Source organism: Aquarana catesbeiana, linkage group LG13 (genome assembly GCF_042186555.1).
Source record: "Aquarana catesbeiana isolate 2022-GZ linkage group LG13, ASM4218655v1, whole genome shotgun sequence".
Classification (NCBI taxonomy): domain Eukaryota; kingdom Metazoa; phylum Chordata; class Amphibia; order Anura; family Ranidae; genus Aquarana; species Aquarana catesbeiana.
Genome location: NC_133336.1, coordinates 187578757 through 187593194, shown reverse-complemented (window position 1 = coordinate 187593194; position 14438 = coordinate 187578757). Strand labels below are relative to the sequence as shown.

The window sequence follows — 14438 nt, the reverse complement described above, 5'->3', positions numbered from 1 at the left end:
ATACACACATATATACATATATATATTTAGTATATAGTGACAGTGCGAAGCCCTGCCACCGTGGAAATGCAGGAGAAAATGACACAGGATTCCCATTAAGGCTTTTGCAAAGTTCCAGACTATTGTTTCTGAGCAGAGAAAGCTGTGTTTTAGGCTTTCTCTGGATTCTGCTGACCTGGATTTGGGCCTGGAGCTTGAAGGCTCCAAAGAGTCTTGGGTGGGATGGAACCTTCAATCCTGCGTGCGGATTTTACTGGATGCCTGCAGCCTTTGTGAGTACACAAGTGTGCAGGGTCATTATATACCCAAGCCTGGGGATAGCTCAGGGTTCCCATTTTAGAGACAGCTCCCATATTGGAGATAGAAGGTCTCATCCAGGGGTCAGAGGGGCCCCATCCAGGAGTCAAGATACAGGGGGTCTCACCCAGGGGTCAGAGGTGCCCCAGCCAGGATACAGATCTTGTCCCAGGAGTCAGTTGGGCTCCTATTGAGGTGTCAGGAGAACGCCTACTCAGAGGCCAGGAGTGGGTCATGCAGCAGGGTGCTGCGACTAAAGGCTAAGCGAGCCAAGTGAACCAGGAGAGCTGGGAAACACAGTCAGATGGACTGGTAAGGAGAGCAGCGGTGCTGCTGACAATGGAGCCAGGTGGCTTGGCACTTTCAGTTGACTTTTCATGTTGATGGTGGAACTCCCTGCATATGGGTGTAGGGGGTGGAACTCCCTACACTGTATATCCCCTATGGCACACTGCCACTTTTTTCCAAATATATTTTGCAGCATCATTGTAGGCCAGACCCCACCTTGCCAGGCGCAAAAAGCATGGTGCTGGATAGATTGTTTATTGATTAGCAGGGAAAATCTGAAAAAAATTCTAACCCTTCTCCGTTCTACTGTAAAACTTGGAGAGCTTAGAGCAGTGAAGAGTTAGAACCTTCTGTCAGATTTTAATTGCTCTTTGTGTCCCCAATGAGAGCTTTCCTTTCACTTTCTGTCATGGTGAGAGTGCGTTCACCCGAACAGGAAGCCAGCACACAATGGATTAGCTGAACAACATTCTTTACTTGAGACATAGGGTCTTACCGTGGACATGAGGCTAAGAAAAAAAAAAACTGGGACATTTATAAAACACTTTTATGTGGTTTATAAATGTGTTCAGTGCTTTGACACTTAGAGGTCTAGTTATAAAAAAAAAAAACTGCTATGCGAATGTCTCAGCATGCACACAAATGTCTCAAATAATCTTATTATTGTTTGCAATATGTGTGAAATTTTATTTTCTATATATTCCTTGTGATTGGCAGCTCCATCTAGTGGCCATAATGCAACATTTTTCCCGAATGCAGTATTTTAGGAAACTACTGCATTATGGCCACTAGATGGCTTTGACGATCTTAGGAAATACATAGAAAATGACATAGCACACATATTACAATCATTACAGTAATTATTTGGGACATCTGCGTGAATGCTGAGACATTTACACAACAAATTATTTATAAACAGACCCTTTAGTGCTTAGGACTCTGAAGCGAGCAAAGCCCCATTAATTTCAATATATGGAAGAAAGAAAAGTTTCAGGAAAAGGAGAGCTCAACACATGGCCTCTCCTCCAGTCACTGTGGAGAACACTCCATACCAAAGCCTGAATTTATAGAGTTTATGCATATACAGTAGCTGTAGGGCTGCACAACTACCCAGATCAACGTATTTCTGCAGCGGGTACAGCCAAGTGCTTCCAATCAGTCACAGACAGGAAGTCAGTACAAATCAATGATTGGCTGACACTGTCCACATCCAGAAGGAACACAACCTTCCATTACCGCAGGTAATTACTCCATGTGAGAACACATGTGGGCAGCCATGGACAGTGTCAACCCATCACTGATGGGAAACACCTGGCTGCACCTGCTGCAAAAATATGCTGATCTGGGTGCTGTACGTCCATGAGCATGAGCCCTTTTGGCAGTGACCTCATTGGCCATGGGCATGAGCCCTACTGGCAGTGACATCATCGGCCATGAGCATGAGCCCTTCTGGCAGTGACCTCATTGACCATGGGCTTGAGCCCTTCTGTCAGTGACCTCATTGACCATGGGCATGAGTTCTTCTGGCAGTGACCTCATCGGCCATGAGCATGAGCCTTTCTGGTAGTCACCTCGTTGGCCATGAGCATGAGCCCTTCTGGCAGTGACCTCATTGGCCATGGGCATGAGCCCTTCTGGCAGTGACCTCATTGACCATGGGCATGAGCCCTTCTGGCAGTGACCTCATTGACCGTGGGCATGAATTCTTCTGGCAGTGACCTCATCGGCCAAGAGCATGAGCCTTTCTGGCAGTCACTTCGTTGGCCATGAGCATGAGCCCTTCTGGCAGTGACCTCATTGGCCATAGGCATGAGCCCTTCTGGCAGTAACCTCATTGACCATGGGCATGAGTCTTCTGGCAGTGACCTCATCGGCCATGAGCCTTTCTGGCAGTGACCTTGTTGGCCATGGGCATGAGCCCTTCTGGCAGTGACCTAATTGACCATGGGCATGAGTCCTTCTGCCAGTGAGCTCTGCTTAACAATTATAAGTCCACCCAATGGTGACCATATGTACAACCAAAATTCATGTGTTCAGCACCAATCCAGACATGCAGGTCAACCATGGGGTTCCTAGGCAGCCAGAAACATGGGCTATGTCCAGATTGGTTACAATTTAACCCATGATAGAGCAGGTTGACGTTTTCCAAGACACAAAGCTCTTCAGAAGTCCGTTAAAAAGAAGGGACAACCATTGAGATGGATCATCCGAACAGGATTAGCCACCCCCCTCCCAAGTTGTGCTTACTTGAGGTCCTCTTTATCGGGGTCAGTGTTGGATTGAAATCCAGCCGCTCTCAGCAGGTCGCTTCCACACGGGTGATGCCACGACCATCTCTGTGTATTCAACACAAAAAGAAACCAGTGTTATATGATATTTCATACATATTAATCTAGGGACGAAGATCAGATGCGGCGCAGTACTCACAGCTATCCGCCTCTGCTGGAAATGTGCAAATGTCTTCTTCAGGTCATTGTCCAAGAGCTTGCAGGGGACCACAAAGTACTTGGAGAGGCTGAAATAAAGACATAAAGGACTTTGAGGCTTGATGTTGTAAAGGAGGCGTCTGTTGTCTGTGCCAGCTCAGGAACCAGGGTCAAATAGAGAGCCATTTAAAGCAGAACTAAAGTTTAAAAACAAAAATTGGTAGTAGGAAGGAACTTCATCGTAGTTGTTTGCAATCTTCTTTAAAATCTACACTGAGGGGTGTATTTATAAAAAATTCATTAGATGAGCGTGACATACATTCACCCATTCTTGATGAATTCTGAATTATTTTGCCTAATACAGTGATTTCTTATGATGGTCAGCTCCATTGGGTGAACTCCATTATGACCACTAGATGGAGCTGACGATCATAGGAAATCACTGTATTAAAGTAGAACAAGACTGTAAGTTCCACTCTTCCTCCTCCTTCCTCAATAGTTTACATTTGGCATATTTTTTTTGGGGGGGGGGGGGGGGGGGGGCGGGTACCTGATTTTGTCAGGTGCCTGCCCCCCCCCCCCCCCCCACTTCCGGTCAGATCACAGTGGCAATTTGAGCGGAAGTTCAGCCCCCCTCCTTCCTCCGCAGCCTTCTGAGACCAATCACAAAGTTTAGTGTGGCTCGCGCCTGGGCAGCTGGAAGCCGGCTGTGAAGCCCCAAGGCTTCGCTGCTGGTTTCCTTTAGTGGAAATGACAGCACCTGGATCCAAAGCCAATTGAAGAATCAGCTCAGATGAGAACATCTGCTGACTTTTTAAGTGATTGTAAAGGTTCATGCCAATATTTACCTCCTCTGTGCAATGGTTTTGCACAGAACGGCCCCAGTCCTCCTTTTCTGGGGTCCCTCAGCGGCGCTCCTGGCTCCCCTTCAAGTGACGCCACAGAGAGCCGCATTCTCTGGGGGCACTCGTGCAGGCACGCTCCTGAGTCCTGCTGCTGCATCCATTGACACAGACAGCAGTACTCGGCCCCGCCCCCCTGGCTCACGTGTCACTGGATTTGATTGACAGCAGCGGGAGGCAAGGGCTCCTGCTGTTATCAATCTATCCAATGAGGACCCAAGACAGCAGCTGGAGCTGCTGGGCTCGTTCTCATCGCTGGAAAGACCGAATTCAGGTAAGTAAAAGGGGGGCTCTGGAGGCAGCTGCACCACAAAAGGTTCTTCACCTTAATGCATATGCACTAAGGTGAAAAACCTAGAGACTTTACAACCCCTTTAATTTTTTTTTGGGGGGGGAACAGGGACTGGAGTTCCTCTTTAATTTAATTTTAATATTAAAAGCATTCTCCCCCAACCATCCATGTCTTGTTTTGTTGAGAAATCACTTTGAAAAACATCACCCTAGCATTTCTAGCCACAGCCATTTTGAGTAAGGGCAGATGATTCATGTAGCCTATACTTCCTGGAATCTATCTGCCCTTATCTTGGGCATGCAGGCAGGAGGGTGTGCTTAACTGAGAACACCCCGGATGAAAGAAAAAAAATGCCCATGAAGACTCCTGGGATGTATGACATCATTTTGGCCTAGGCCAGAAACCTAAAAAAAAATTTAAAACAAGTAAATATAATAATAATAATAATATATATATTATAATATTATAATATTTTCTTCTCTATTTACTAATGCTAGTGGCATAATGATTAAAATAGTCAATGTTGATTGAAAGAGTTTAGTTCCACAAAATAATGTGGACCTCTTATTAACTTCAGACGCATGACTACATTCTTGGATTGTGTCAGCATCTGCTATAGGTCAATTCTTTTGAAGCTGAAGTTCTTTCTGGCTTCATAATTATACTGTAGGCTTCTGCTTCCTAAATATCAGTTTTGGTCAAATATGAAATGAACAATTCATATACATAGTACAAAGGGAGCTGGAATACAGTGGTAAGAGCAGTGCTGAAGTCCAGGAACCTTGTGCTGATAGTCCTCAAATAGATCTCTGTGTCCTTGTGGAGGTCCTCGGGTCCTAGGCCCAGGATGTATATGGAACCCTGACTTCTGGTAAGTCAACTTTATGGCCCCTTGTAGCACTAGACAAGGGTTTCTCAACCAGGGTTCCTCCAGAGGTTGGGTTGCTAGGGGTTCCTTGACAAATGAGAATTTTTGTCTCTCAGATAAGTTCCGACTGAAAAGGGGGTAATTCTTCTCAGTGACCACAAGTATAAGGGGCATGCTTACCACTGACCATCACACTAAAGTATCATGAGTTGTAGAATTAGTCATTTTAGCAGGGGTTCCTTGAGACTGGAAAGTTATTTGAAGGGTTCCTCTGTGTTGAAAAGGTTGAGAAAGGCTGCACTAGACCCTTAACTCTCCATTTAAATCCCAGAACTTAGAGGTTATGCCATCCAATAGTTGAGAAAGTGCTTAGCGCCAGGAGAGGGGATGGGCTTAATCTTGACTTGGGCAGAAGTCAAGGCCGCATGTACATCCTGGGTGTATAATTCAAGGGTGACCTGGGCTCAGAGGAAATGGGTTGAATGCTGCTGGCCATCAGACTGAAGACATCTAGAAAAAGCATACTGTGCGGGAACCTCTGGACTATAAGCGAATATTACAGCCAAAGCTGGTTTTGCTATTTTATTTTCATTGGGCTATTTACTTTAGTCTTGTTATTCTGGTCTGCAGTTCTGCTTTAAAAGTCATATGTGATAACATACAGCGCATGTCCCTTTACTCTCATGGCATTACCTGGTACAGGTGTCACAACGTTCATTAAGGGGTGTCACTCTCCAGGCGGTCGCTCCGAGCCTTTCAATTTCATTCTCCCAGTCTGCTACTGACTCAAAAAGCCTTGTAGGGTAGTCCATTTGTGCTGCGCTTTCCCGCCTATCTGTCAACAGTGAGAAGGGCAGAGCATGAAGCACCATTTCACCAACTAAATCAGAACGGTATTAAAACCCTGAATATCCAAATTTCCAGTCTGGACTCCTTCAACAAGACAAGGCAGATAATCATCAGCTCCATCTAGTGGCCATAACGCTGTATTTTCCTGAAATACCTCAATCAGGAAAGCACCCCATTATGACAACTAGATGGAGCTGGCGATCATAGGAAATAAAAATATTAGACACTTTACCGGGTATTATTCACAAGGCTGACACAATCACACAGTAAATTTTTTTATGAGCAAACCCCCATTAATTAATATAAGTGTTGGTGGCGGGCTGCCTTGATCTGTTCGGTTGCTTTTGCGATTGAAAATCAATTGAAAAAGTGTCTGACATTGTTTGAAAATTGCTGTGTAAATGCCAGCATTAGGCTTTAAAGCTAAACTCTAGGCAAATATAAAAGACAACAAAAAATGTAGTACATTTATTGTTTGACAAAAGGGACTAGTGAATATATCTGAATTTAAACTGCCATTGGCCTCTTGCAATCGCCTCTGCAGCGGCACTCCTACTGGGAGCAGGAGAGACAGGACTGGAAGCCAATCAGGCGTGCTGCATACAAATATGCTAACAGAGAATATGTTGATAGGAAGAGAGAACAGAGTGAGCAGACAGATGATCTTGTCAGTCTGCTGCTGCTCTTTTACTGACCAGTCAGCAGGCTGGGAGTGGAGAGATGACACCAATGTAACAGGGAAATTGGTGTCATGCATAGGGTTGCCACCTGTCCGGGATTCACCCGGACAGTTCGGGTTTGGAATCATGCGTCCGGGTTTCTGAATGTCTGAGACCCGGACACATTATTCACACTGGACTATGACTTCCCAGCAGGGTTGATGGCTGTAGTTTTCTTATGCTGCGTACACACGATCCGGATTTTGGTCGGAAAAAGATATGACGGCTTTTCCGTCGGGATTCCGCTGAAGCTTGCCTTGCATACACACGGTCACACAAAAGTTCGCTGAACTTTCAACCGTCAAGAACGCGGTGACGTACAACACTATGACGGGCCGAGAAAATGAAGCTCAATGCTTCAATTTTTTTTTTGATGACTTTTATTCCTATTACAAGGAATGTAAACATCCCTTGTAATAGAAATAAGGGATGACAGGTCCTCTTCATGGTGAGATCTAGGGTCAAAAAGACCCCAAATCTCTTCTTTACCTTTAAAAAAAAAAATGTATTTTTGATCTTTTGCTTTAATTTTTTTTTTCTTCTAGCCTGGACCAGAAGTGATGTCATGATGTCCCTCCGGTCCTCCAAGGCCATAGAGTCGATCAAAGAGCATAGCTCCCAACTGTCCCTGATTTCGAGGGACTGTCTCTGATTTGGTACAAAGTCCCTCTGTCCCTCATTCCTCCTCATTTGTCCCTCATTTTGGTCTGATCTATATCGTATATAAAATGCAATTTTTATCTTTCAAAAAGTGTTTCTCAGTGCTAAACCTTTCATCCAATCTCTAAATTGGTGCATTTGTAAATTTTAAAAGCCAGTATAAAGGAATAGTAGTGGTAAAAAAAAAAAAAAAAAGCACTTGTGGGTTTAACCAATTTTTTTTGTATAATTCTTCTCTAAAGGGGCGTGGCAGGGGGTGTGTTAATTATATGACCGCCTATGAGAGCAGACGGTCGCACCGTCAGATCGCTTCTCGAACCAGTGGTAACGGTAAGCCCGAGAAACACCGGCCAATGGCGAGAGGGGGGCATCGGAACGGTTTCATGAAAGACAGCCGTCTGCTGGCAAAACGGTACCGGGGTTCACTTGAAAACCACAACATATATATATGTATTGTGGTCGGCAAGTGGCTAGGTAACGCCCACATGTCATGCTGAGCCTCCATTATTGGAAAAACTAAAATCCAATTAACTACTTGCTGACCAGCCACCGTCGTTATACAGCAGCAGGCAGGGGCGGATCCAGGGGGAGCAACGGGGCAATTGCCACCCCCGAGAAATTTGTTGCCAGCCGGGCGGGCGAGATAGCAGGCGAGTGAGATAGCGGGCGTCTCTGCGGGCGGGTGAGATAGCTGGCGGACCGGGCGGACCGGGTTTGTGGGCGGGCCAGGCTGCCAGGTGGCTCAGTGTGTTGGCAGGTGAGAGTGAGAGAGCAGGCTCGGTGTGGCAGCTGGCCAATCAGTTAGCCAGGGGCGGGGGAGCAGAGAGATGAGATCATCTCTCACCGCCAGCCCTGCATCCCTGTAGTAACTTCCGCCCTCACTGTGCAGGCAGCAGAGAGATTAAATTATCTCTCTGTTGCCTGACTCTGGGAGTCTGGGACACAGCAAGAGACAACCAAAAGACCACCTTAGCAGGCAAGTGACAATCCACAAGGTGTGGCAGGTGACGTGGCAAGTGGCAATCCGCAAGGTGTGGCAGGTGACAATCTGCATCTGGTGGCAGGCAAGTGACAATCTGCAAGGTGTGGCAAGTGACAATCCACAAGGTGTGGCAGGTGACGTGGCAAGTGACAATCCACAAGGTGTGGCAGGCGACGTGGCAAGTGACAATCTGCAATGTGTGGCAAGTGACAATCCACAAGGTGTGGCAGGTGACGTGGCAAGTGACAATCCACAAGGTGTGGCAGGCGACGTGGCAAGTGACAATCTGCAATGTGTGGCAGGTGACGTGGCAAGTGACACACTCAGGGCTCCCACTGATTCTGCATTATGGTGAGTTGAACTATTTCATTTTAAATTACAATGTAATTATAGAAATAATGCGCTTTAATCATCCTGACACCGTAACAACCATGGTGCTGGAATGATTGCAGTGCCAACACCAGCCGTTTCCCCGATAAATTGCCCCCCCAAAAAAAACGGATTTTCTGGCAGTGCCCCTCCCGAGACTAGACTCTGGATCTGCCCCTGGTGGCAGGTTGGCTCCCCTGTGCAAATCGCCGTAGCTGTCTAAGGGGTATAGGGGGTGTGAATCGCCGTAGCTGTTTAAGGGGTATAGGGGGTGTAAATCGCCTGTAGCTGTTTAAGGGGTATATGGGGTGCGCCCAAAGCGCAACACCTGGAGCCGATGCCCGTGGCCGGCGGCCGCGATGTCCGCCGGCCACCCGCGATCGCTCCTCAGAGAGCCAGAACGAGGATCTGTCAATCTGCCATTGAAATTTATACAGTAATCAGTGGCTATTTTTAGCTCTGATCGCTGTATAAATGTCACTGGTGCCAAAAAAAAGTGTTCGATCGCCGCAGTCCCGCTAAAATGTCGTGGTCCTGCTAAAAATTGTTGATTACCGCCATTACTAGTAAAAAAAAAAAGTTAATAATAAAAATGCCATAAATCTATCCCCTATTTTGAAGGCACTATAACTTTTGCGCAAACCAATCAATATACACTTATTGCGATTTTTTTTTTTTTTTACCAAAAATATATAGAAGAATACATATTGGCCTAAACTGATGAAGAAATTTTTTTTTTTTTTGGATATTTATTATAGCAAAAAGTAAAAAATATTGTTTTTTTTTTTTTAAATTGTCGCTCTTTTTTTTATAGCTCAAAAAATATAAAGGTGATCAAATACCACCAAAAGAAAGCTCTATTTGTGGGAAAAAAAGACATCAATATTGTTTGGGTACAGCGTCACACGACCGCGCAATTGTCAGTTAAAGCGACGCAGTGCCGTATTGCAAAAAATGGCCTGGCCATTAAGGGGGAAAAGTCCTTAAGTTGTTAATGAAAGGGGTGGGCCGGGGACAGTCAGGCTGAGGAGGAAAGGGTTAGAGGCGGTCTCTATCTGACTTGCTGCAGCTTCTAATGCAACACTTTAAACCCTAAAGCAGTAATGGCGACCCTTGGCACCCCAGATGTTTTGGAACTACATTTCCCATGATGCTCATTCACTTTGCAATGTAGTTCAGCATCATGGGAAATGTAGTTCCAAAACATCTGGGGTGCCAAGGTTCGCCATCACTGCCCTAAAGCCTCGTTCACACGATTGGACTTTTGTCCGAAGGGCCTATGCCAGGAACTTGTCTTGCCTACAAACGATACACAATTGTCGGCCAACAAACACGAACGTAGTGACGTACTACGTGGAATTTCTGCTCTTGAGCGCCACCCTTTGGGCACCTTCTGCTAACGTCGTGTTTGGTGAGCATTGATTCCGAGCATGCGTGTTTGTACTTTGGACTTTTGTGTGACGGACTTGTGTACACACGATAGGAAAATCTGACAACAGACCGTTGGCCGCCAAAAATTTACTAGCCTGCCATCCAACATTTGTTGGCGGAAAGTTGGCCAACAATTGTCTGATGGAGCGTACTAACGGTCGGATTTTAGGCAGTCTGTCATCACACAATCCTCTGACGAAAATCTGATCGTGTGTACGAGGCTTTAGCCTCAAACATGGAGAAGTCAGATCTTCAGATCAGCCAATCAGAGTCTGCTTTTCAGGACAGCAATGCCGTTCTTATTTCAGACATTTTTAAACAAGAAGACCATTGTATCTGTTGTTGTTTGTTGTGAAGCTTTTTGTTTTCATTGTTTCCATCTTGGCTGCCTCTACGAGACAATAGATGGGCTTGCGGTACATTCTCAAGCGAATTCTGCCAAAAAAGGCAGCGACCCCGTCCTGAACCCGTCTGGTTTGTCTGTATGTTCAGGCTTTAATCACTGCCAAGACAAAACACTCCAGGGGGCGGCCATTGTATGCCCGATGCCTTGCCAAACTTTTCTTTTTTGTGTTTCTAAAAGTATTTCGGCCTACTGACACAATGCCGGAGCTAAAAATATTCCTTCGAGTTCTTCATGGTATTTCAGTATTCTGTCGGCTTGGGTTCTGGTTCTGGCTTTGGCTTGTCTTCTGGGATCTGATGCCTGTTTTATGATTGTTGTTTCTCTAGATTTGGTATGTGGACACATTGGATGCCTTTAGTTGCCATTTTGCTCTTGCTGGGTGTCCAGTGTCTGCCTGCGTCTTTAGGGCCTTGTTTACACCATGCTCTGAATGCCAATCAAAGTACCTATCACTAAATAAAATGGTTATCTTACAGTCCTGTTTAAATTGTCAGGGCTGGGCTCAGCTCTTCCTTCTCTGAGCTGGCCGCTCAGCTGTCGGCTATTTGCCAGCTCCTATCTCTCTCCACAGTTACCCAGCTGTTGTTGCCTGCCTACTTAAAGTTGTCCAGCTCTCTGCCTTCGCCTTTGTCAACACAGAGACTTTCTCCTGCTTTCCTGTTGAAGACTTGCTCGGCTGACGTTCCTTCTGGCTCCTGATCCTGCTTGCTGTACTACTATGTTTATCTCTGGCTCTCTGACATTTGCTTGGCTGACTACCCGATCCGGTTACTGAACTCTGGCTTGTTTTGAATACGCTTACTCTGTTTACCTTAATATTATGATTAAACAAGTGTGATTTAACTATAATTCTGTCTCGGTCTGATTAATGGTCCTTGATATACATGCTGCGTTTGCTTTGCTTCAAAAATTATATACCCTAGGGGTCCTTTCACACGGGACGGATCTGTGATGATCCGTCCTGTGAACATCCGCTGGCTGAGCCAGCGGATGACAGGGCGGTCCCTGCACATCGTGCAGGGACCGCCCTGTCAGATCTTCGCTCTCCCCTATGGGGAGAAAAATAGGAAAAATAGGATTTTCCTCCGTCTGCAGAATCGGACGAGAGCGGGGACGGATGATATGAGTTAGGACCCCAGTATACAGGGGAGCCTTGATGTAGACACTGTGGCTTCCACATATATTTGTGTAGCACACCCCTGAAAAAGCCACTGGTGGACTTGGCCTTATTCCCCCAGTTAGGACACACATAGCCTTTTCTGTCTCAAAAGAATGGTCTAGGGGTGTCTTTTTAGGGTTTTATTGGAACATAGAACGTGATGGGGTGAGGCAGCATGGGATACCCCAAAACTGAAGAACTGGACACTATGAGGATGCATACAGTGCCTTGAAAAATTATTCATACCTCTTGAAATTTTCCACATTTTGTCATATAACAACCAAAAACTTAAATGTATTTTATTGGGATTTTATGTGATAGACCAACACAAAGTGGCACATAATTGTGAAGTGGAAGAAAATGATAAATGGTTTTCAAAATTTTTTATAAATAAATATCTGAAAAGTGTGGCGTGCATTTGTATTACAGCTGCAAGTCTTTTTGGGGATGTCTCTACCAGCTTTGCACATCTAGAGAGTGACATTTTTCCCCATCACTTTTTGCAAAATATCTCAAGCTCTGTCAGATTAGATGGAGAACGTCTGTGAACAGCAATTTTCAAGTCTTGCCACAGATTCTCAACTGGATTTAGGTCTGGACTTTGACTGGGCCATTCTAACACATGAACATGCTTTGATCTAAATCATTCCATAGTAGCTCTGGCTGTATGTTTAAGGTTGTTGTCCTGCTGGGAGGTGAACCTCCGCCCCAGTCTCAAGTCTTTTGCAGACTCTAACAGGTTTTCTTCTAAGATTGCCCTGTATTTGGCTCCATCCATCTTCCCATCAACTCTGTCCAGCTTCCCTGTCCCTGCTGAAGTAAAGCATCCCCACAACATGATGCTGCCACCACCATGTTTCACGGTGGGGATGGTGTGTTCAGGGTGATGTGCAGTGTTTGTTTTCTGCCACACATAGCGTTTTGCTTTTAGGCCAAAAAGTTCAATTTTGGTCTCATCTGACCAGAGCACCTTCTTCCACATGTTTGCTGTGTCCCCCACATGGCTTCTCGCAAACTGCAAATTGGACTTCTTATGGCTTTGTTTCAACAATGTCTTTCTTCTTGTCACTCTTCCATAAAGGCCAGATTTGTGGAGTACACGACTAATAGTTGTCCTGTGGACAGATTCTCCCACCTGAGCTGTGGATCTCTGCAGCTCCTCCAGAGTTACCATGGGCTTCTTGGCTGCTTCTCTGATTAATACTCTCCTTGTCCGGTCTGTCAGTTTAGGTGGACGGCCATGTCTTGGTAGGTTTGCATTTGTGCCATACTCTCTCCATTTTCGGATGATTATTATTATTATTCAGGATTTATATAGCACCAACAGTTTACGCAGCGCTTTACAATATAAAAGGGAGACAATACAGTTATAATACAATACAATACAAGAGGATTAAGAGGGCCCTGCTCAGAAGAGCTTACAATCTAATAGGGTGGGGCAGGTGGTACAAAAGGTTGTAACTATGGGGAATGAGCTGATAGAAGTGGTAGGAGATTAGTTGGAGACGTGATAGGCTTTCCTGAAGAGATGAGTTTTCAGGGATTGCCTGAAGGTAGCAAGAGTAGGGGATAGCCGGATAGATGGAGGTAGCGAGTTCCAGAGGATGGGAGAGGCTCTGGAGAAATCCTGGAGACGAGCATGGGAGGAGGAGATGAGAGAGCTTGAAAGCAGGAGGTCTTGAGAAGAGCGGAGAGGTCGATTTGGGTGATATTTGGAGACAAGATTAATGATGTAGCTTGGGGCAGAGTTGTGAATGGCTTTGTATGTTGTGGTTAGTATTTTTAATTTAATTCGCTGGGTGATTGGGAGCCAGTATAGGGATTGGAGTAGAGGGTTGGCAGACACTGAGCGGTTGGTAAGGTGGATAAGTCTGGCAGCAGCATTCATGATAGACTGAAGAGGGGATAGTCTATGATGATGGATGATGGATTGAACAGAGCTCCGTGAGATGTTCAAAGCTTGGGATATTTTTTTATAACCTAACCCTGCTTTAAACTTCTCCACAACTTTATCCCTGACCTGTCTGGTGTGTTCCTTGGCCTTCATCATGATGTTTGTTCACTAAGGTTCTCTAACAAACCTCTGAGGGCTTCACAGAACAGCTTTATTTATACTGACATTAAATTACACACAGGTGGACTCTATTTACTAATTAGGTGACTTCTGAAGGCATTTGGTTCCACTAGATTTTAGTTAGGAGTATCAGAGTAAAGAGGGCTGAATACAAATACATGCCACACTTTTCACATATTTATTTGTAAAACATTTTGAAAAACATTTATCATTTTTCCTTCCACTTCACAATTATGTGCCACTTTGTGTTGGTCTATTGCATAAAATCCCAATAAAATACATTTATGTTTTTGATTGTAACATGACAAAATTTCAAGGGGTATGAATACTTTTTCAAGGCACTGTATCTGTTTTTAATGCATTTTTTTAATGGAGCAGTGTGAAAGAACCCAAAAGAGCTTTCACACAGGCAAGCAAGACAGGAAATAGTGCAATCCAGCTTTTTCACAGGAAATATTTCCATGACATAAGACACGCCAATCACCAATGTGTTAGGCTAGCCACTGTTCTTCTTTTATTACAGTACTGGGACTAATCATGTGACTACAGCAGGAAGATCATCCCACCCAGGGAAACAGGAAGTGAGTCAAATTCATGTGTAAGCTCCAATACAGATAGCAAGAATCCTTGCAACATATGTAACTCACCAGGGAAGCGTTTTGTCCTCATTAAAAAAATTCAGTTACACTGTAACTGGTTCCCGACCAGCCGCCGCA

The 14438-nt window shown here is 45.1% G+C and overlaps 1 protein-coding gene across 2 annotated transcripts in view; it reads right to left on the bottom strand.

Moving 5' to 3' along the window:
* MTMR11 (myotubularin related protein 11) overlaps nt 1-14438 on the bottom strand; it is a 102817-nt gene that overhangs the window by 30976 nt on the left and 57403 nt on the right. For both annotated transcript variants that reach the window (XM_073609822.1, XM_073609823.1), the window contains 3 exons: nt 5767-5908; nt 3013-3100; nt 2833-2921 (listed from right to left, as the gene is read on the bottom strand). In XM_073609822.1, the coding sequence (XP_073465923.1) occupies nt 2833-2921; nt 3013-3100; nt 5767-5908 (319 nt within the window). The remainder of the gene's footprint in view (nt 1-2832; nt 2922-3012; nt 3101-5766; nt 5909-14438) is intronic.